Source organism: Centroberyx affinis, unplaced genomic scaffold (assembly GCF_046629955.1).
Source record: "Centroberyx affinis isolate AG114_WGS23_722 - 3 ecotype Tasmania unplaced genomic scaffold, CSIRO-AGI_Caff_v1 ptg001289l_1, whole genome shotgun sequence".
Lineage (NCBI taxonomy): Eukaryota > Metazoa > Chordata > Actinopteri > Beryciformes > Berycidae > Centroberyx > Centroberyx affinis.
This window is the reverse complement of record NW_027279795.1, coordinates 532,449-556,543: the sequence shown is the minus strand read 5'-3', so window position 1 is coordinate 556,543 and position 24,095 is coordinate 532,449. Positions and strand designations below refer to the sequence as shown.

Sequence of the window (24,095 nt, the reverse complement as noted above, 5' to 3'; positions counted from 1 at the left end):
GCGTTATCATCAAAAATAATAAAATGACCTACCTCTCTGTTGAAGTCCTGCAGGGCATCGGCCCCCTTCCTGAGGACTTTCACAGCCACTGCTTTGGCCGTGTCCATCTTCAGGCACTGGGCCACTTTGCCGAAACACCCCTCTCCCCTGAACACCTGAACCAGGTAGTCACATGAAGAGCTAGACAGCACTTCACCCTGGACTACCTGGAATTCTACAGGTGCCGGGAGGAGAGAGGGGGTCTGGAAGTTCCCAGAAGCCAGAGAGGAAGGTGGAGTCAGGAGTGTGTCCCGTGGGAGAACTGGTGAAACCGGGGGGGAATATTTGTAAAAAGCAATTGTTACATTCAGAGTCATACAGTCAACACAACACATACAAACACGCAACTAAACCATTAATTATGGCCTTGAATTTAAATATTTGCTTATCAGTCTAAGCCTATATGAAGTAGATACATGTATCAAATGCAGAAGATACTCTGAGCATTTTAATGAGGAGCATTCCCCAAGAATAATACAAGAGGCAACAGAAGCTGAACAAGAAAATACAGTCTTGGTACTTCTGTACCAAGGAGTCTGTTGCTGTGACTTCATAGTGAGATATAGAACCTTACCAGCTCCATTCTCAAAGGGCCTACCTTCTTGTCCTCAGTGATGTCATCATCTTTGGTGTGAGCCTTGCCCTTCAATATCTAAAGTTAATAATTTCTCATTTGGGGAAAATGAATGGGGTTTTCATATAATCGTCCCTGTCACAGTCTGATTTTTAAACTTGGACGTTTTCACATACATACATTTATGTCTCTAATGGCACTGGATCCATTGAATTGTGTAACTGTTTTTTAGTGTGTGTGTGTGTGTGTGTGTGTGTGTGTGTGTAATTGGGTTTGTGTGTGTGTTTAGGAGTGTCTGTGCGTGTGTGTGTGTGTGGGCATGACAGCTACCTGTAAGAGATACATCCCAGAAACACCATACTATACACATAGTTAGAGGGAGAATTACAGTAAACCACACAAATACTGAGGGACTAAAACACACACACACACACACACACACACACACACACACATACACACACACACACACACACTATCAGTAGATAGGGCAGAAATACAAAGATTGAATAAATTAAATGGGCTTGACAGTGTCTGCTACATATACTCTCATCTCATCTCTCTCTCTCTCTCTCTCTCTCTCTCAAACACACACACATTTACTTCACATGCACTCATAAATCTGTCTGCATCAGATACCCTCATCAGTATGTATCATCTCAATGTCACACACCACATCTATTATTTTATGTGACAGTGTGTGTGTGTGTGTGTGTGTGTGTGTGTGTGTGTGTGTGTGTGTGTGTCTGTGTGTGTGTGTGTGTGCGTGCGTGCGTGCGTGTGTGTTTGTCTCTTTCCTCTGGGTAAAGGGAGCCCATTGTGTAGCAGTCATGTTTAGCCCTTTGTCTTATCACTGCGTGGCTCCCAGCCTTTATATCAGCATTCTCCATACCAAACTAACCAGGGAGATTAGCATCTCCAGCACCACATTACAAATTATTTAATACATTTAGCCTTAGCCAGCTAGCTAGCCCAAGCCTTTCAGTATTAATGGGTTGAGTTAAATCAGCTTTACAACCTCGACAGGACGACAGGTCATTTGAACAACTGATAGAGCCGACCAATATGGACCACAGCTGGAAGACACAGTTCTTTCATTAACACGGACAACTGGTACATCTTTCCAATTTTCTTTGATATATTTTGATTTTTCAACAAATATGTCACTGCAATTCAGGATAGCCATTGTATGAAAAGTTGATCTTCTGTTTGTTGTGGAAATGGGGATCAATTTTGTGTTGAGCAAAACAAAACTGTACATAAGTGCCTAAATTACAGTTCATTTCTTTGGTGGTTTGCAAAAACTACACTGTCAGGCAGTCAGGACTTTTACTTTTTTAACAAGGAGAAAATAAACACTCAGTGGAAGTGAGGTTCTGGTTTGGCCACTTTACAATGTCGTCTGAGCTCAATGTAGCTGGCCTATGGGACACTTGGCATTTGGCTTTGTCTTTTTCTACTATTTTCTGCCGGCAGCAGATCGTGACCAGTGTAATTTTCAAGCCAATCCATTGTCTGCATTTTTTTCAGCCGACAATTAGCACACATAAAGGAGCCCTGCGATGGTTGCCAATGAGATACAATAATGAGAAGGCCCTGCATGGAGGCTTACTAGAAAGCTACTGGGGCTGAAAGCTTTCTCTCTCCCTCCCAATCTCTCCCCTTTGGCCTCTCTCACTAAAACACATCCTCCCTGATTCATCCTATTTTCTCTGTCAATCCCCTGTTTTTGTCTCAATCTCTCCTCCCCCATTTCCACTACACCATGTCTCCATCTCTTTTTTCCCCCTTTCATTTTCTCTCTCAATCCTCATTATTCCCAATCCCTCTTTTTTTTTTGTCTCCCTCTCACACACACACGCTCAACACTCCCTCCCCCACTTCATCTCTCTGTGTGACTGGTGGCTTAGGGGTAGTTGGCAGCTGCGAGCGCGGCGGATTGGATGGGAGGAGGGGGGGGGGGGGCTGGTTATGGTTGGCATGGCTCTTCCACTTGGCATGGTGAGCATGGTGAGCCAGGGGTAAATTGGAAAGGTAACCCGCACCCAGTGCCAATGTTCAAGGTTAGGTTGGCACTGCATGGGTGAATTCAATTGACCCCCATCTGTTCAGCAGGGGTAGGATGACCCAATCTCAAGTGCTAGTACCTGACCAGAGGTAAAGAGACAGTGACTCACACACACACACACACACACACACACACACACACACACCACCCACATACATTAATGCACACATGCCCTCATTCACTCCTACACACAACCATCATCACATGCTTATAGTCCACTCGCACATGAAATCACCCACTGACACAAATCCACACGAGCGCATAGCATGCTACTCCCCCCCCCCCCCACACACACACACACATTCACTCTCTCACACATGCCAATGCATCACGCACATTATGCACACTTCTTCCCCAGCCTCACCATGCAAACTTCATTCACCTAATCCCCAACCATTTAACTCATTTTCAGCTGATGCAAGGCAACAAAATATCACGCCACAACCCGGAAAACCTCTTTTATCACCGTTAAACGCATATATATGATTTATAAACTGCTCAGAAACCTATTATACTCATATTTCATCCGCATATGCACCCTGACCACAATTATCTTCGGATAAGGTGCATCTTCGTTCGCAGAGATCTAATTGCGTTGCGCTCAGCCACGGGGGAGGTAAGTGGTGCGGTGGAGGTAGGTGGAAGTGGATGAATAAATAATGGATCTAACTCAACGCTAACTTTAATCCCAGCAACCCCCCCCTGAGCTGACCTCAGGAGGTAAAGGCACGCATACCGTTCCGAGCTAAATATATACTTCCTCGCTTACCCTCCTCCCTCGTTCTCTCTTCCTCTCTCTCACGCCCCGACACTGTGGCCCTGCTTTCTCTCTCTCACACACACACACACACACACACACACACACACACACACACACACACATACAGGCATGGCCGTAGGATCCCACACAAAATGTATGTGTGTGTGTGTGCATATACATTCAGAGTCATACCTACACCACCAGCAGTATTTGCTCACGTACATTCTTCTAAACACACACACACACACACATGCGCACATATGAAGAACAAAGCAGAGCGTCCCGATGCCTTTGCCCGGCTAACATGAGGCTAATATCCCAGACAGTATCTCCTGCTCTCTGCGGTGGCGAGATAACGCCTTGGCCAAACATTACAACCAGCGAGCCAGAGAGGTCACAGCCTCACCCAGGATAACAACTGCAGAAAAATGTTTATCTCTCGCTATCAGCATGTCTTCTACCCTCGCTCCCTCCTCCTCCTCCTCCTCTCCCACCTTGCCCTCTAACACCTCCTATGTTACCCTTCCCGTGTTTTTCCCCCCCTCTCCTCCATGACCTCCATGAATGCACACAGGAAAATTATTCCCATTCCATCCAGCATAAATGGGGGAGAAAGAAGAGAGAAAAAAAATAACAGAACAGGGGGAGGAATCCCATTTTCCACCTGCCATTCCCACTGTTGGCAGGATAATAGCAGGCATCCCGGTGTTGGGATAAACTGTGATAACAAATAGCTCAATCTGCTCTGTGTCTTCATCTGCTGTTCTATCTCGCTCACACACACAAAGCCTCCGAATTATGATTAATGGTTGGGGCTGAGGCCCGCATCGGCTCAGGTATATGAGAGCTGCACCAGTTTAGATCCTCATACAAAAAAAACATGGAGAGGTCATGGTGTTGCTTGACATCTGAGAAATAACACAGAAAAAGATGAGACAATAGAAGGGGGATGGAAGTGGGGGTTTTCACTGATAGACCCCACAAAACATACGCTCAAATTATTTCTCTCCATATGACTTCACCCATACTATATTGATTTCTAGACATCAGCAGGGGTGAGAAATTCACTCTTGTTGGTTCTGAGAATAAGTGAAAATGGACCCGAATGTCTTTTTAAATTGTCTGTAATAAAGATTCGAAAAAATGAAAAAGCAAAGGTCTTTTTCAGCCCTATTATGACAGATATAGATCCAGCGCCTGGTGTGACGCAGGCTGTTCTCCAGACTATGATAGGAGAAAGCGGTAATAAAATTCTTCTAACAAGGCTCTTTTATTGCCTTCCTACTGTTTTCATCTCATTTTCAGACTCTCGCCTCGCTCTTTAATGGCCTCCGATTCAAATTCACCCAAATGAGGCGGGGAGAGGGAGAGGAGAGGGAGAGGAGGGAAGCGAGAGGCTGAGAGGAGGAGCTGGGCCATTCCCCACTTGGATAAAAGGTCAAGGCTTTTCAGGCGGCTTATCTGCTCACAACGTACACAACGTGCTACAAGCAGGCACATACACACTCATCGTAAAGCCATTGACTTGCTTGCCATCTTGGACAGTTGGGTCTATGTTTGGAAACAGGAAAAAGTCTCTAAAAGCCTGGAAACAGAGAAAAAAGTCAGTCTCCTATCGTCATTGGAGCAAATCCAAGGAGTGTCTCCTTAAATTATCAAGTCTCTCTTCTCTGATGTCCTGGTTTGGGGAGATTTTTGGGGAGTAATGTTCACAAATACTGAGCAGATATGATATAGCCAGTGTTGAGAATGAGAAAATTCCATTTACGCCATTTTATAATGTATCATCAATGATCCACAAGTCATATATGGGAGAAAATGCTAGTTACAAAGTTAATTACAGTAAAAAAAAAAAAAAAAGGAGGTGAAAGTTTCTGTTTACATTGTGCTGTAGTGTTGGAGATGTGCAGCGGAGACACTGATGGACATGGACACTGAGTGTTTGTCATCCATCAGCTGCATGGAGTGGACTGGCTGCTGTCACCACCTCATGGGGCCCGTCAATTTCATTATTTCTCTCTCTCTCTCTCTCTCTCTCTCTCTCTCTCTCTCTCTCTCTCTCTCTCTCTCTCATCTCGTCTCCATGCTGGCCTGCATATCTTCTGCAGCGTGTTGATGACTTCACACCGTAGGGAGACAGAAAGGTCATGGGGGGGCAAGCGCACACAGACACCCAATCACAGAGACAACTAGTCTCACACGCACATATACATGCACACACACACACACACACACACACACACACACACACACACACACAATCACACAGACTCAGAACGCACACACACACAGTCACACACAAAAACTAAAATGTCTTTCTCCTAAAAGGTCTGGGACAACATTGCTTGCCACACACACTTATCACACTCACACACACACACACACACACACACACACACACGCAGGGCAGTGCAGAGATGTTTAAGGGTGGAAGTAATCTCCCATGAATATTCCATCCCAGCAGCAGCAAGCCATTTTAATTATCAGCCCCTCCCAGGCCCTCTGTGAGGTCTAGCCCAGGTAAATTAGGCTCAGCAAACACCCCGTCTTCAACCCCACCAAATTCAATATGATGTCAAATAGAGCACAGCGGTCTGCGAGCACACACAAAGCACACACTCCGTTGTTCGTGTACAGTGCTGGTGGTGGATCTGGAATCTGGACTTGTGTGTGTGTGTGTGTGTGTGTGTGTGTGTGTGTGTGTGTGTGTGTGTGTGAAAAGAGACGGGGAGGGAGCGAGAGAAAAAAGACAGAAAGACAGAAACAGACAGAGTTTTGCTGTGTGTGCATGCGATGGTATATGCAGACACACACACACACACACACGCACACACGCACACTACCCATATAGATGTGTCTATGCATATATTACTGCTGTGACCATGTATATTCCATACATATTAAGGTCAGATGGTGTTGCCATGGCACCACAGATGATCTAAGTACATGGCTCTGGTCTCAGACAGTTTTCACCTCATATTTACCATAATGTAATCTTCTCTATAGCTACCTATATTCTGCCAGCAGGCGACTGATAATTAAAATGCCAGCAACTTTGATACTATATATAGTAGGAATATGTATATTGTCAATAAGTTGGCCCAAAGTTCCCCTAGCTATGACCTTGGACTATAAGGTATAGTACCTTTCCAAACAGGCTTGTATTTATTAAAAGCTATTACTTTCTTTCCAGGTCACATGTTAATACCTCTCTCTTAATCCCCTCTCTTTTAGGAGTATTCTTCTCAAATGATGATGGTTAAATTCAAAGCCAAATTCAGCTAAATTTAGTGAACAACCAACCTCTTCATTCCTTTAGAGTCTCAGGCTACATCAAAGTAACTCGGTTAGGAACAGGATCAGGTAAGACTCAGGTGCTCAAGTGAAGATATCTACTGTATCAATCTCTTATCTTCTTGATGTCTAATCTACCCCCAAATTCCTCTCTCGCTTTCTCTCTGCCTTGCCCTATGGAACAGAACTGAATGGAAACAGGCTTTCACACTAACGCAGTCTTTCTGGTTCTCTCTCTCTCTCTCTCTCTCACACACACACACACACACACACACACACACACACACACAGTCTCTCTCTCTCTCTCTCTCTCTCACACACACACATACACACTCACACACGCACACACACACACACACGCACACACACAGTCTCTCTCTCGCTCTCTCTGAGTGATCATAGGGCTCCCTGAGCGGTGCTACCACATTTAGGCCTACTAATGTTCTGCTCCCTGGGTCTCTCCAGCTCTGCTGCAGTTCTAATCACAAGGACATCCACTGGCTGATCTGTAGGGACCTGCTGCCTGGCAGTCTGGCTATTACCATAATCAGGCCACATAAGACAGGTATTTAATTAGCCACAGGGAAAAGCACATCAATACATACCGGGGCCTGGGTAAAGCATTTCTGCTAGGTTTAAATAGTGACATTTACCACTGTATGGAGCTCTATCTAGCTAAAAATTGGAATTGTTTTTTTTTTGTCTGCTACTAAATGTGGGAGGCCAGTTTATCATCTGAGAGAGGGCATTGCTGCATAGCACATTCTCTGAATGGTAAATTCTAGGAAATACAGCTATGACAAGCTCTAAGGCTTTGAGGCTCTTGAACCCAAAAGGTGTCCAATAAAAGAGACAGATGATCCAGATGTCCTTTGACTGTAAATGTCTGTTTTCTTTGTTGTTGCAGGTCTTGCAAGGAGAGTGGTAGAGTCTCAAGTAGAGACGGCACTGTATCAGAGAATAATTAGTGTGTATAAAACTATATAGAGGCACTTTGTCCACAACACATTCCATTCATCATACATCATAACTACTGTATCTCCTTTGAAGAGAGAGCAGGGAGGTGCAAATGCTTACTTTTCATCTCCTCAGAAGGAATAAACAGTGAGATCTCCTCTCTTACCTGACCCCGGGTCACACTGTAGTGTCACCTTGCAAAACATAATGTATCATTGTGAACAAGGGGCCTCTTACGGAAGTGCTGGAGTAAAGAGAAACCTTAGAATATTCAAGTAGGGAAAACAGAAAAGCAATAACGTGAAACTGTGCTATCTCTACTTGAGACTGTACCATTCTCCTTGCAGATCCGCAATAACAAATAAAACAGACATTTACAGTCAAAGGACATCTGGATCATCTGTCTCTTTTATTAGACACCTTTTGGGTTCAACGGATCCTCAAAGCGTCAAAGCTTGACATAGCTGTATTTCCTAGAATTTACCACTGAAAGAATCGTTATGCAACCACTCTCTCAGGTGATAAACTGTCCTCCTGCACTTAGTAGCAGGTAGAAAGACAATTCCAATATAGATATAGCGCTCAATGCAGCAAGGTATCTCTATTTAAACCTAGAGGAGATGCTTTAGCCAGTCCCTTGTGTATATTGATGTGCTTTTCCCTGTAGCTAATTAAGTACCTGTCTTATGCGTCCTGATTATGGTAATAGTCAGAGGAGGTGGGGTTATAGATGTCGTCAGGGAATAGATTACACTGCAAGAAGATGGGAGACTGGGAGATCTTTTCACTTGATCACTTGAGCCTTACCTGGTCGCATTCTTAGCTGAGCTACTTTGAGTCATTAATGAGGAGACTGGCTTTCTTATGATTGGCGCATCCCATTTCACATTTAGTATTCATGCTTTTAGTGAATACCCCTGAAAGAGAGGGGTTAGGCATTAAAATATGAGCCAGATAGAAGAGAAAGTATTCTCTTGTTCCTCAAACAAGCCTGAGAGAAAGATGCTGCAAGGAAGCAGAGAAAGAGAGCGAGCAGGTGGGTCACATATAGAAAACCATAAAAAAAATATAACGTCTCGAGCCTCTAACTCATAAAATACAATGAAAAGAGACGGGCTCAAAAGGAGATACTTGCATTAGTTAAGACTTTAGTGGGGCAACAGAAGCCTAGGGAGCAGTACATTAGAGGAGATAATTGTGGATCCTTGTTTGACATGTTCACTCTCACAAGAGAGTAAGCATGATTCACCAACTTGACGCTCTTGTAGTTTCCTGATCGTGTCAGTTGTTAGAGTACAGGACTGACAACCAGAAGGATGACTGATTAAATCCTACGGTATTAAAAGATTATCATTGGTTACTATTTTTAAGGCAAACCAGTTACTATTTGTTTACAGTCAATATGCATTTATTCTGGATCTGTCCGGCAATATTACTGTGGACATGTTTTCTTGAAAAGTAGAGTATAGAACCAAATCAATATTGGAACACAAAACTGGCCGCACCATTCCTGATCTTCCAACAGCCAAAACAGTAAAAAACAGCAATAGTGCAGCAGCAGCAGCATGCAGTAAAAAGTGGGACCTGATAAATTTGTGCAATTACATCTCAAACAAAACCTTGATTAGATTCTTTTTTCTTTTATCTGGCTGCTCTGAAGAAATTTAAATGCACAAAACATGTCCCTTCAGAGCCCAACTGTGTGTCCCTGGCCATATACCACACAATGTACATTATGTTTGATTACATGTGTATCAGAGCCCATTAGCCTGTTATATATTTTATTATTAATTATATATTCTGCATGAAGTGGAAAGTAGTCTTTGGCTTCAATTGGCATAATAAAATATAAACTAGATGGGCACTCGGAGAGCGCAGACCTCTGCCAAGGTTTGTGCTATTATTGCTTGTTTGTGAGTCGGATCCGGATCCGTTCCAAAATTTAATGGATTCTTCCTTGGCCCATGCTACACCCTTCCATGAAGTTTCATGAAAATCGGGCCAGTAGTTTTTCCGTAATCCTGCTAACAGACAAACAAACAAACAGCACCGAAAACATAACCTCCTTGGCAGAGGTAAAAATAAAAATGCTTAAGATACTGTCACACCTAAGGTTGAAAAAGTGCATGTGGGAGAGCAAGTCAAGTGTAATGAGTCTAGTGTGTTATTGAATGTGATTAATTATGCTGGATTTAGTCTCTCTGTGTGAGTCATGTTGTGTTTTCTTCTTGTTCACTGAGTTCACTGAGCATGCATGCTACAATTACAAATATTCTCACCTGGGAGCCGTCCAGAACAACCGCAGACTTCTGTTGTTCGTGACTGAACAGCTCCACTGGAGCAATTGTGGGTTAAGAGCGCTCAGGAGAACCTCCATAGAAGTTGTTGAAGGAAGAGAATTTCTCATTCACTTTGCTCACCCACATTTTCCCAGCTGGTCTACCACGAACCTTCCAATAAACCCACTTCCTTTTGTTGGGCAGCTGCCAGTAACCGCTCCTGTTAGTGCTTTGAGATGGAAGGAAGATTTCCTGCATCACCCAGTTAAACCCATACATACCTGGAAGCTGTCCAGTATAACCATTATAACCATATAGTGTTCTCCTGTTGGCCAATCAGCAGCCCTGGTACTGTGCATTGCCAGCAAGACTGCATCTTCAACCTTTGGAGACCCACATCATCATCCTGTATGGGGGCCTGTGCAGAACAATTGGTCTGTAATTTTGTTGAGATGTTTGTTGTTGGGGTGTAAGACTGACAAAAATGAGAATATCCACTATTTGAAGAAACTAAATGATTACTGGTAATTACAGGTATGAAAGTTAAAGTGATAATCATTAAATCTATGAGGATCATTGTTTTTATATTCATCCATGCTCATTGCTGTGGTGTTTCTGCACTACACTTCCCAGAAATCACCTGTCAATCAAACAGTGTGGGCGGTACACTGTGATGTATTTTTCTATGCATTTTTGGTTGATGAAATTTGGGTTTGAAGGTGGCGCTCTTTTCTTTGTTTGTTCAGCTAGGGTTAGGGTTAGGGTTACTATAAATTTATTCCACACAAACCGCTGTTGCTGCTCCTGGAAACATAAAATGCATCACTTGTGGCAGAGGATTTTTCCTGGGAAAAACCTCCCAGAAACAGTGTTTGTCTTATATCAATTAGCAATAGAAAGTAGCAAAACAGACATTTATTTTATTGAAAAAGTCAGATTATTACTTTAAGAATGTTATGAGTTGCTATCAATGTTAACAGTGATCTTAATAGGTAGGGTTAGGGTTTTCGAGAACAGATGTGTATATATAATGAATTATGAAATGAATGCCTTCATTTGTCTATTAAACATTACACATGGATACCCTTTGTACACTGCCTAACTGCTGAATGAGCGTGTGCATACATGTGTATTGAAACACATTACCGTGTGTATCGGAGCGTAACTAATCTGCTTACAGTTCCACATATCATTATGCATTAGTGTATTAGGCTCCCATATCAGCTCCTCTAGCTGACATATTCATACCATGTGTGTGTGTATAGCTCACCGCGTATATGGGAGGGAATGATTAAATGGTCATACTCTATGTGGTTTGGGTGTGTGTGGGCACTGGTAAGCCTGCCACAGAGGAGAGAGGGATGAGAAAAGTGACAGATGAGGAAGAGAAAGACATGCAAAGATGAGCGGAGAGAGGAGGCATTAGTCTAATTGATTTTCATTTCAGTTTAGTGTAGCTCGGTTCAGTTAAGTTGAATTGAGTTGAGTTCAGTTGAGTTCATCTGCTCAGTGATAACACACACAAGTGAAGTGACACAACAATCATAATTAACAGTTCTTTTAATTTCACCACAATTTTGGAGGATAGATGGGTCACTAAAAGAGAAGAGAGAGACGAGAAAAGGCATGGAGGAGAGAGAGAGAGAGCGAGAGAGAGAGAGAGAGAGGAGACCTCAACTGTATAGTAGTGGAAGTGCATCGTTTCACAGCACCATGAATATTCAGTTATGAGGCGAGGCAGCACCACTAACCTCTGACTTCCCTCCATATAATCTACTCTCTCTCTCTCTCTCTCTCTCTTACCTATGCATATGTGAGAGATCAGCTCACAATGTATATGCCTTACATAAATCACTTCAGTGGAGTGTAGGGTTCACACAGTTCATGTATGTTAGAGTTGGCTTTTAAGTGATGGCATGCAAACAGAAGCTGCCTTTGTTTGCCTGTTAGTCCTCAGGATGCCTGCCTGAAGCATATGCACTTCTTTGCCAGTGTTTCTTTGTTTGTGTGTGTGTACCTACAGCATCTGTGCATAATATGCATGAACCATTTCTGTGTATGTGTGTGTGGATGTATCTCACGACATGCATGCATATATGCAACATATAGCCCATTTGTGGCGCGTGTGTGCCCTAAATATTACAGCAGCAAATCCTTAAAAACAGATGAGTTCTCTGACACCACCCCCATGCGGTTCGCTGTGTCGTGAGACCCAGTTCTGTTACCGAGGAGACAGATTGCTTAGCCGCTCCACTTCCCAAGACCCCCATTACCCATATCCCACTGTCACTTAGACTGTGCCATATAGTGAGCCCTGTATGTTGTAGTATGTTATACTGTATGTATCTTTCTCATGTACTTTTCTTCTTTATCTGTTACGGTAAATGTGGTAAAATGGCATATACATTTTCCAGTAAATCAGTACATTTACAAACTCTGTGGTACATGTACACATTTCCCAAGGTAAATTGGGTGTACATATCCTTGTTAATGCGGGTGGAAAATGCTAGTCAGAGCAGCGTGAGGATCTCTCACAGTCCTTGAGTGCACTGCTGATCGTATATTAGGAAAAACTATTCATTGTAGTAAAGCCTTATTAACAAGTTAATGCCCTCACAGAGTTATAGTAGATTTGACAGGCCTAACTGAGAGGCCAGCATCCAAATCTTTTTAATGATGGTTGTACAGGCTAGTGCATCCACTATTGGCCTGAAATATAAAATCAATCAGCAATCAATTTCATGGCCAAACTAGGCTGAATACATGGGCTGTCAACACAGCAAAGTCTTATCTGCCTATCAAAAATAAAGGGGCACACACACCAACGCTCACCAGTTTGGCACACTGAAGCTCAGATGAGCTGCATCCTCACTCAACCGGGAGAGCGTGCATGAAAACTTACCAAACACCAAGGCAGGGTCTGACTTTGCCAGTTTTTTATGTTGTAGTATTACATGAATGAATCTTCAGGTCAAGCCAATCCAAAGAGGGAATTTGACCACGTGGCTTTAGCTGTGGCTGGTGAAGTGCTTTGGATAAAAGTGTCCACCATCCATCCATCTTTTAATCTATTTGCAGTTTATGTAACTATATGAGATGCAGCTAACAACTAATTGAGGAGCTTTCTTGTCTACTTGTAGTTATTTTTTCCTTGTTTTTTACCATTGTTTGAAGTCAGTAATTTAACTTTTACTTGAGTAAGTGTTTTTTTTTTTTTTTTACTTCAGTACAGTTAAAATCATATCCTTGACAGAGTAGACCTACACATTTTGTAGGATTTCCATAAATACTGGATCAGAAACCAGTCAGAAGCCAATTAAAATTTAATTAAAGCATCTAGTTAGACTTGTATGTCCTCTCCTCCTTTTAGGATTGCATAGGAAAAATCACACGTAACAAAATTCCCATTTGTAAAAAAGGGACTCAGTGAGTTTTACTCCTTTACATGTGTAAATGCGCTACATTTCTGTTTACTTAAGTCGATTTTTAAACCAGTAATATTGCAATTAACTCCTCGGGTAAAATTTAAGCAAAGAAAAACTTTAACTTGAGAAGGATATTTTGGTACTCTTTCCACCCCTGCTGCTATTACCTGCATGTGCAGTCCAGTTATCATTGCCCCAATAAAGTCCCTGTAAAACTTAAATCTGTTTTCTTTATTAGAAAAGAAACACATGGAGTCTTATGCAGTGAGTTTCCATTTATTTTTGACATGTATGGAGAGAAAGAAAATGGTTTTAGCACAGACAGGTCACATGCTATGAATACTGGTTATTAAGGTTCAATTTTATTGCAGTAGTGTATGTTCTGGCACACAGTGGAATTTAAAGTCATTTGGAGTCCACATTATTTTACTTTTCAGTAATATACAATAACTGTGGCTTCTATGCGTCTGAGAATTTTAATAAAAGGCTTAAGGTAATACTGAGAATCCATGAATCCACGGCCAGAGCGGTGAACATTTTGAATTTCATTACAAGGGTACAGGCAGCAAACATCATCTTGACAAAAGTTTCTTGCAGAGGGGAAGCAGAAGTCAGCGGAAGGAGCCAGAAGTGGGATTGGAGCACGAAGACAAGACTTTCAGATAATCCGAGATAATCCCTCGGGCAGAATCTCGGTCAAAAAAGCAGCATATGGTGTCAGACAAAGAGAGTGTGAAGGCATGGAGGAGGGCAACTTCACAGCCGCGGTTCAAGATTGGAACAGCTGAAATCAGCAGTCAGCTTTACAAGTCTACCACAAGTCAAAAGTTCTGAAACCCCCGGCTCAGAGCAAAGCCACAATGGGAATTTAAAAGAAAAAGAATCCACTTCTGCCAAGTTAATTTATGCATGAAAGTTTAGTCATTACAAAAAAAATCAAAAAAACTTAACTCACTATAAGTTCTGGCGAGTCGGGATAAAGTCACTCTGCATAACTTTCAAGTAAATCAAAGGCGGATCAATCTGAGATGAGGGGAAACGATGAGACTTCAGCGGTAATTGACTTGATTGATTAGCGGGATCCCAGCGGTGAACGAGGCGGGAGAGACAGAACATCTGCTGAGGAAACCAGGAGTTTGCCGTCTGTGTTTTCACCAGGTGAAATAAAGGACATCCCTTCATCTTTCAAGAAAGAGGAGTGCGTGGACAAAGACAAAGAGACGGCCACAGGACAGCTGGACTGGACCTGAGAGAGAGAGAAGAGGGGGGAAAGAAGAGGATGAAAGAAGATGAGACTTTAAAGATGTTAAAGATGAAAGATATTAGAGAACGCTCATGAGAGATGACGATTACACAAAAGTGTGTGTGTGTGTGTGTGTGTGTGTGTCTGTGTGTGTGTGTGTGTGTGTAAGTGTGTGCACGTGCATTTACTTGAACGACTAGGGAGGATGCGATACGCAGGCAACTGCCTCATTATACGTTTCCCGTCAGGGTCACGGCTCTCTTCTTCTTCTACTGACCCCTACCACCCACTCATGTTCTGTAGTCATTACCGCAGAACATTACCACTATGTATACAACCAATTTATACCACAAACACGCGCACACACACCTCTCTCTTTTCTCCTCTCTCCCTCTCTCTTTCTTTCTGTTCCTTTCTCTCACGCCCTACCTCACGGAGCGCCCTTCCCTCCGCTAATCCCGGGGCCTGTTTAAAACCGTCCAACGCGCCGATTTCCGCCTGAGATTAAGACGGAACCGGTCTCATTAGTGCCTCATTAACACATCAGATAGCGGGCTTAACAGAGCATGAGAGAGGAGGGGTGGAGAGAAGGAGAACCGTTTCGCGAAAAAAAAAAAAAAAAAAGGGGGAGTGAAAGAGAGCGAAAGCTTAAAAAGAGAGAGATAGAGTGCGTGGAAAGAGCAAAAAGAGAGAGAGGAATGCATCTTCTGCTAAAACATGCTTGGAGAGCCTTGTTATCCTCGGCTGCATCCTTTAATGGGGGTTTGTAGCTGCGGAGAGCCGAAACCTCCGGCTTCAAACAGCATCTAGGGGAGCGCTGCCTAGGAGAGACATGAATACGATTAGAGACTATTAGCCGGGAGGGAGGCATGCGGACATTGGGGATAATATACAATATTTATTGTTGGTACTCTTCTTTGACATCCAAATACTTTATAGGTAGTAGGAGGCAGAGGACTGGAGCTATGGCAGAGAAGACGAGGCAGAACACACACACACACACACACACACACACACACACATTTATCCCCCTTAACCGCACAACTCTCATTACACCGCATCCGTCCTTCAGCCAATCAATAACAACTCAGTGTGCCATCACTTCTAATCATGTGTGTTTCCCAGTCATCTGGGCTCCCACAGCAATCAGCGACTATGTTTACATAAAAATCACACAGGCTGCAACTGGATTAGCTTCCTGACAAGACAGAAAAGTAGTCACACTTATGCACTGGAAAAACTGTTAATTGTGCACAAGGAAATCAAGATCACTTTCCAAATATCACTGGGGCTGATGAGACTATTTGAGTAAGTATGGGTTACTTCTCTTGGAATAAGAGCGTACTTGTCCTGTTAACTGATTACCAGGCTGCTAGAAAAATAGTTAATAGTTACTAAACGTACCCAGATTGGATTCAAAGTGAAATGTGATAATGTGAAAAGGAAATATCTGAGCTAACACAGTGTTGGTATAGGTCAGAAATACAGTGTAAAAATGCTACAGATAAAGCTAAAACAACCATGAATTGAGCAAATTTTGGGATAACCATGAATTGAGCAAAGATGTTTCTGCCAATGAGATTCTCTTTTGTTGGTTTTGACTGAGACAGTATGTGTCTGCCAAAGCAGCCCTATCGCTCTACTGCCTCGACATTTTCAACTAAGTGCCCCCCACTGTAGCCCCACGGGCTTACTCCCTTCCAATTTAGACTAATCTTTCCACAGTGCAATTAGTAGCTGAGGCCTAATTCCTGCGCCCTCCGCTCCCACTGCCAACACATTAACCCCTGTAGGCCATCGCTGTGACCAGCCCCAATATGTGTCAGCAGGCTGCAACCCGCGGGCTTAATGTGGAGTAAATCCCCCACGTATCAATGTGGTTTAAGCTGAGCAGGCTGATATATCTGCTACCACAGTGGGGGGTCAGAGCTAGGCGGGCGGGGTGCCAGCTAGGACAGTCAAAACTACTAATGTAGAGGCCATGATACGCAGGCAACATTTTGAGGCAATGCAAATGGGCAATTTGTATGTATTTACAGTATTTTCTTTTTGTTCTATAGCACACAAATTTATTCACATTGAATTGATCCCATATGTCAACCCCATACAGACATTAAAGCCCATCTCAATTGCCTCAGAAAGTGGACCATGCACTGCAGCGAGGCCTCGGGCAGCCCTCACCCTGTTCTGACAGCTGTGGGTGACTTTTTAAAACTGCCATGGAAGAAATGCCTTCAACAGCGACTGGAGGGCAACCATTCTTGTTTCTGTGGGCCAATATCAGGTGACTGGCTGAATGGAAAAGCTGTGAAATTGTTTCTGTAAGAGCTTTTGGAGTTGTGTACGGGAAGCCATAAGTAGTATACATGACATTCTTGGTGTGTGTGTATGTGTGGTCTGCCTGTCTTTCTACCAGCCAGAGAGACTATATATATATATATATATATATATATATATATATATATATATATATATATGTGTAAGGAAAAACAAAAACTCCTCTGAGTAAGTTCTGCAGCGGCCGTTTTGTGTCCCCTGAAAAAGCTCCCATACATTACCGCCACCTTGCACCATTCCCCTGATAAAGCGCTGCCAGCGTTGTCATTATCGAAGACAGTGGAACACTTTGTTTATTATTAAGCTGCAGCAGTTTCTCAAACTGGGGGACACCAATAGTTCTCCCCTTTTCCGGTTAGACAAACAACCCCAGAAACGCTGGTTCCTGGAGGATGGAGCAGTAAAGTAAATTATGGAGAATAATCACGCGGCGCCAGCAGCAGTACAATAACTGCCAGGCTGCCTTGATTTCTGCTGGACGTGTTATTGAATAATGACAGAACTAAACGCAGGTTCCACACCGGCCGCAATTTTTCATCGCTCATCGACAGCCAGCTCCGAGATGGGGGAGAGGGAGTAAAGAGAGAGAGAGAGAGAATGGGAGAAGGAGAGAGAGAGATGGCGGGAGAGAGGGATGAAGAAAGAAACGCAGAGGCATGAATAATGGAGGGAGTGTGGTGTGTGTGTTCCCAGCGCACTGAGAATTACTCTCACTTTGCAGCATTTAATCAATGACTCTCCCTCTATATTTTAAAGCCCTCTTTCTCCTCCTTTCCTCCCTCCGTCCCTCATTCCCTCTATGGCACTTTTCATTTCACGGCGTGGTCATTTGTGTAGCAATGTGCTGTAATATGACCGCCCTACACACACATACACAAATATATACACAAACGCACACTGCTCCTCCGGGGAAGAACGATAACTTTTAAACTTTTAACTTTGGGAGAAGAGTTTTTTTTTTTGCTTGTTTAAACTCCTCTCACCCCTCTCTCACCCCCTCCGCTCCCACCACAACTTCGGTGATGTTAAACTCCCTTTGAGTTTGCTATTTGCTATGCTGTTTTATGAAGTTGTTATTTTCTCCTCTTCTATTCCTTGGCTGTTTGTGTCTTTATTATGGCATTTCTGCTTTGTTCGACAGTGAAGAGTGACCCAAAAGATGACAGTGTGAAAAGATGACATGGAACGAAAGCCACCAGCCTGATTTGAGCTGATTAGCGAATACATTTTCTGGCAGGTAAAGCCCTGAGAACTGAAAATGTGCTAATCTCTCATCTCTATCGGCGACACATGCAACAGTGCATCCTTCCCTTTGTAAATGACAAGAAAAGCAAGTGCTATAAAGAGTAGTTCCCAGTAGAAAACCAGCATTATACTATCAGAGGCCAAGAAATGGAGATTTATACTTTTGCTAATGTATAAAGTTTGTTAGGGAGTGTGGACAGTCAGCAGATAAACACAAATCAACCAAGGAGTGCTTGGGTAGATATCGTTTGGCAAATAAAATTTCATAGATTCTGGTCTTACTATTCTTTTTGGGAGCGTGCTGGTTAGCTGGGACAAGTGACAGGGTAGGAAAGTAAACTGGAACAGCTGACTAATTGTGATACAATGGGAGAGCTGGTATTTTGGTATTTATAATAATTCTTGCATAGAGCAACACTTTCTCAAGCCAGGGCCCAATTTGAGTAAAATCAGTCTGGGCACAAACAGTCAAAACCCAAATGTACCAGAATAAACAGACCATGGATTTAAAAATGCTTGTGCAGACTTCACTGGACTGATAGCTGGTTCATGATTTATGCAGAAATGGACGTGCACACAGTCAAAATGATGTAATTGGAGGTTGTGAAATTTGCGCATGCACATCGCCGCAGTGCCTCCATCCAGGATTGGCTGAACAAAGAGAAACTGCCCTGCAAAAAAAGTTAACAAGTCCTAACAAGTCATTTAGTCTCATATTCAGCCTTCAAATCTTATTTTTCTTGAAACAAGAGAAAGATTCTGCCAGTGAGGTGAGATAACTCTCACCCAACTTTCCAATGCAGTTTCAGTTGTTTCAGGAATTTTCTAGAAATGAGTTTTCATAGTGAGAAGCGCGAAAAGTGTGAATGCAAAGGTACACGGACTCTGCGGCTGCCGCACATGAAACCGCAATCGAGTTTTGTCGCATGTCACCCCTCCTTCTTTCTCCTGACCTCTCCATCTCTCTTCAGTTCCAACAATCTAATAAAGGTATAATGCCAAAATTATTATAAAAAAAAAAGAACCACGCTTAAGTCCGCCCGGCTCGTGGCGTGCTGACTGGGACGAGGCCATGTCGGGTTCAAGGAAGAGTCAGCTGCTGCAGCTGCTGCTGTGTTTCCCTGGCAAGACAGACATCCTCCGAGTTGCCAGAGACTAAATTAACGAGGCCTCTCCTAATTAAGCAAGTTTATTGGCCCCCGGGGAGTCCCTTCCCCTCACACAATTCCCATCCATCCTTGTTTATATCCCTCTCTTCTTTCTCCATTTCCTTCAACCAGGGAGTGTGCAATCTTCATCATGATTACACATCAATGCTGTTACACACACACACAGTCACTGTCTCTCACGCACACACACACACTCATATCACATGTCCCGATGCATGTCCAAATACAAAGATCTTACTGTACACATGCACACACACACACCTACATACACACACACACACACACACACACACACAAACACTGCTGCCAAGAAATGCTACTTAATGGTCCAAGAAGCATGCAATCCCATATCAGTACAAATGTACACAAATTTGTTTGCTCGAAATCCAAGACAAACATGCATAGATGATGAAAAACACGCTCACACGGCGGTCATCAAATACTCTGTCCACACAGTCTCTCTCCCTTTGTAGCACACACACACACACACACACACACACTCACACACACAAAGATATGCATGAGCGAGAAGAAAACGTCAGCTAATGATGTGCATCAGATCACCTCAAAGGTTTGGATTGGAGTCGGAATCGCACATCTGTCATCCCACACGTCTCTCTTTCTCTTTCAATTATATATTTATCTTTGCAGTGGCTGAGTGACGCACTGAGCCCCGATCTGCCACTGATCCCAGTCCAGATCCGACAGAAATAGAACATCCTCCTTATCCCACCATCACCCCCCCCCCCCCCAACACACACACACACACACACACACCCTCCCCCCCCCCCCCCCCCTCCCTCCCTTTCTCTCCTCCTCCTCCTCCTCTCTCCCCCGAGGCTTATGCAAATACTTTTCTTGTGGTTTTTGCTTCCTTTTCTTGGTCAGGTATTGTTCTTTTTTTTTTCTGTCCCCCTCCAATTCAGGTGACGACATGATGACAGGCCAAAACAGGAAAACAACTCACCATGAAAAGGAGTAACAAACAAACAAAACAGAAAAAAAAGAAAGTGAGAGAGAGAGAGAGAGAGAGAGAGAGAGAGTTGGAGATGAAGAGTTGGAGGGGAAAGTGTTGACGAAGAGTGCGGCGCTCACAGAGGACGCACATCAAGGCGAGTGTCGCTCTTTAATCAAATCTTAGCTGGAGGTTGATTTGCTGTTTGCGATATTACTTTTACTGATTTCTTTTTATATGAGTGGATTCTCTCTGGGGCGGGGAAGCTCTTTGCATGGATCCAAAGATAAAAAAAAAAATCAAACGAAAATTGAAATGAAAACAGATTGGCGCTGGCTGTGGCAGTCACGCAGAATAAATAAACAGCGTTCGATGGGTGTTGCTCCAAAACCCCAAAATCCGCTTTGATAACATTATGTTACCTGAAATTACAGTAATGACTTACTTCCATACTGACTTTATTCCAGATTTGATTCCATACATAATTTGTATGTCAGCATCTTAAATAGCTAATAACTTTCATAATGAGTTTTACTTTCAAGGAAGCAATCACTGTATCACTTTGTTCAAATGCTAATTTTGATGTCTAATTTTGGACCCAAAAGGTGTGTATTGTATCTCGTATTGGAACGGAACTCATTGTAAAAAAAAAACCCATGTGTGTGTTGCTGTTATTCTCTACAGATGCAACAGCACAGACAGACTTTTTTAATGAACTAAACTGTTAGGAAAAACACTTTACAGAGGACGCGTTAATTGGCACTGTCACCTGAAAACGGAGCTAACCAGGTGACAGGTTTCACGCACACACACACACACACACACACAGACACACACACATACACACATAGACGCTTTGACAATCATCTCTGACACACACACTTTGGCGTAATCACACTCTTTGGCAGAATTTACCAACACACGTACATAGACACAATCTGACATATTTTACCAACACACACACACACACTGACATCATTTATCTACACAGATAGACATGCACACACACACACACACACAGGCTCACACACTCCCGGCCAACACACCACACAACTTAGTCTTACACAGACCCGATTTGTCGGAAAAACAGGATTAGAAGGATAAGAAAGAGAGAGAAAGAGAGGGGGGGGAGCAGAGAGAAACAGAGGGAGAGAGAGAGGAAGGGAAAAGGAAAGAGAGGAGAGGAGAAGCAAAGAGAAGGGGAGCGCTACAGGCTACATGACATCCTCATCCTGAGGATTAGTGCAAATCTGACAGGTCGCCATGAACACAGAGCCGGGCTGGGACTGCAGCGAGCAACGGAACGAAACAGCCAACGAGTGCGGGGGCTCCAGGAACAGCACACTGTAAGACACATACACACACACACACAAACACACACACATATGGATACATGCACCTACACACACGCCAGCTAAAAACATGTCAGCTGAGGAACGCTGTACCTGTATCACACACTCTAAACCCTCAAAGGCAGGTGGGAGCAGAACAGAGAAGGTGAAAATATTGAGGTTAAAGAGCAGTTGTGTCTGTGTTTTATGTGTGTGTGTGCGTGTGTGTATCTGTGTGTGTGGTGAGGTGTGTGCGTGTGTGAAGACAGGTGCAGGGCCTGAGGGTGTGAGAGTGTTGGGGACCGCAAAAAAGGACAAAACACACTCCACAGATGTGATGTCGTCGCTCTGTGTTTGCGTCATGTGGAAATGAGGCCAGAACCTTGCATCTGGTTGAATAAAATGCGCGCGTGTGTGTGTGTGTGTGTGTGTGTGTGTTGTATGAAAAAGTGAGTAGGCATATTGAGTAAAGCACATTACATGAATTTACAATTAAAGTGCGTGAAAGAAAAAAACCAAACTATGACATCTACCTTTACAAACTAACAGAAATAAAATAAGAATCAACATGACTTATTTTCAGGTTCAGCTTTTTGAACAATAACATGCTGCATTTACATTTACATTTCAGGCTTTCTGCTGACGCTCTCATCCAGAGTTACTTACAACAATCAATAGTAACAAATAGAAAAGAGTACAAAACCCTACAATGGTACTGTAAGAAAGAAATGCTAGGAAAATAAATGAGATTAAAAAGAAATACTTAACGGGAGAGGCATGAGGGATTTTTTTAAACTTCAGGATAAGAGTGTTTTACGGAGGAAGATATAGGGGAAGGGATTTTATTCTGGGGGGAGAGAGACATGATTTACCTCTTGAAGAGCGACTCTGCTCAGCTCTAAATGGAGTGGGAAGGTCAGTCCAACATTCGAGCGAAGCCCGGGTCAGGGAGGAGAGAGCTCAGCTGCTGGTGGCGAAGACCATCTGCATATTGAACAACTGTGAGCGTAAATTATCAAAACACTTATCAAGACACACATATACAGTGCTGCATTAATTCCATGCAAATGCAATGGCTGTAAAATGTGTAAATGTGTTATGTGTAGCACTTAAAGGTGCTATGTGTAGCGTTTTAACGTCAATAAATCATTACCACATTAATTTTGAGAGACATTAGTATAATTAAACAAAGGAGACCATCACTGAGAAGCCTGTTCCTCCAGAGCAAACAGAGCTAAAGCTTTCAGAGGTTCTCGCAACGGCAGATAGTGGAACGAGTGAAAGGTCGATGGAAAAATCACTTCCAACATGTTTATTCTCTTCAGTAAAGCGACGCCAGGGAGGATTTGACAATACATGCTGGTATGAGATAGAGGCTATCAACTGTCTTGACCATGGTCTCTTTTGATTATTGATGTATACAAAGGTATCGCACTTTAAGGTATAATATGTAACATTTCCGCATTAAAATATCTAAAAATGAGTAGACCTATGTTATATATTTTTTGAGTAGTGTACTTACATTATCCCAAATGTTTCCAACAATGTTCAAACCCAGAGAAATCCGTAATTTTATTCAAGGTAACGGTGTGTTTCATTTGGTCGCCTGTCAATGGCGTCATATCCCCTTTACCCCCTAACTTCCGGGGAAACACCTTGGGAAACACCAGATGATACGTCAGAGAGTGAGGAAGGAAGTCGGCCAACTAGCTAGCTAGCCACTCTAGCCGCTCTGTTGTTTTTTTCATTGTATTGTTTTTATTGCTCACTCGTGACGGATCATGATTATTCATTCCCGTTTGCTGCACGTTCTGTCGCCAAAGCTGTCCCCGTAAAAAAAACTCCCATGATCCCACGCTACTTCACGACGTCATCAAACTACGTCTTTTGTTATTGTTTTGATTGAGAGCCCTAGTGGCAGAAATTACATACTGTGCGTTTAATCTGACAATGAATTGATGTTTAAAGCTGCACCTTTAAATGATCAATACACACTATGCAAAACCAAGGTTGTATCAATGTGTAGACAAAAGTTATTAACACGTTCCTGGCTGGACTGTTAGTTATAACACTAAATCTTGAAGTGAAATTTAGAGTATTAATCACAGAAAATCCATCTTGCATCTATCGTCCAACTGTCCTCCACTAGTACTGCATCAGCCACTGCAGCCTGTTCTCTCAAATACTGAAGAAATAATTTAATGTAGCACATATCTCTATTCTCTCAAACTGCCACTTGTTAGACCAAAGTGGTACATGGCTAAATGATGAACCAATTTTGATTTCCCAACAAAAAAGACAAAACTAACCAAAACCAAATTGGAGTTGGATGGAATGGAAACAAAAATTACAAGCAAATGAAGATACGTGTCCCTGTGTGTTTGTGTGTCTTATTACTCGGTATCCATCCATTCATCTT

The 24,095-nt window shown here is 42.9% G+C and overlaps 1 protein-coding gene across 1 annotated transcript in view; it reads right to left on the bottom strand.

Moving 5' to 3' along the window:
* Positions 1–24,095, bottom strand: part of LOC139649067 (homeodomain-interacting protein kinase 1-like) — a gene marked incomplete at its 3' end in the record, with an annotated part of 83,483 nt that overhangs the window by 2,283 nt on the left and 57,105 nt on the right. Inside the window, exon 2 of the mRNA XM_071525371.1 lies at positions 33–214. Coding sequence (XP_071381472.1) covers positions 33–214 — 182 coding nt within the window. The remainder of the gene's footprint in view (positions 1–32; positions 215–24,095) is intronic.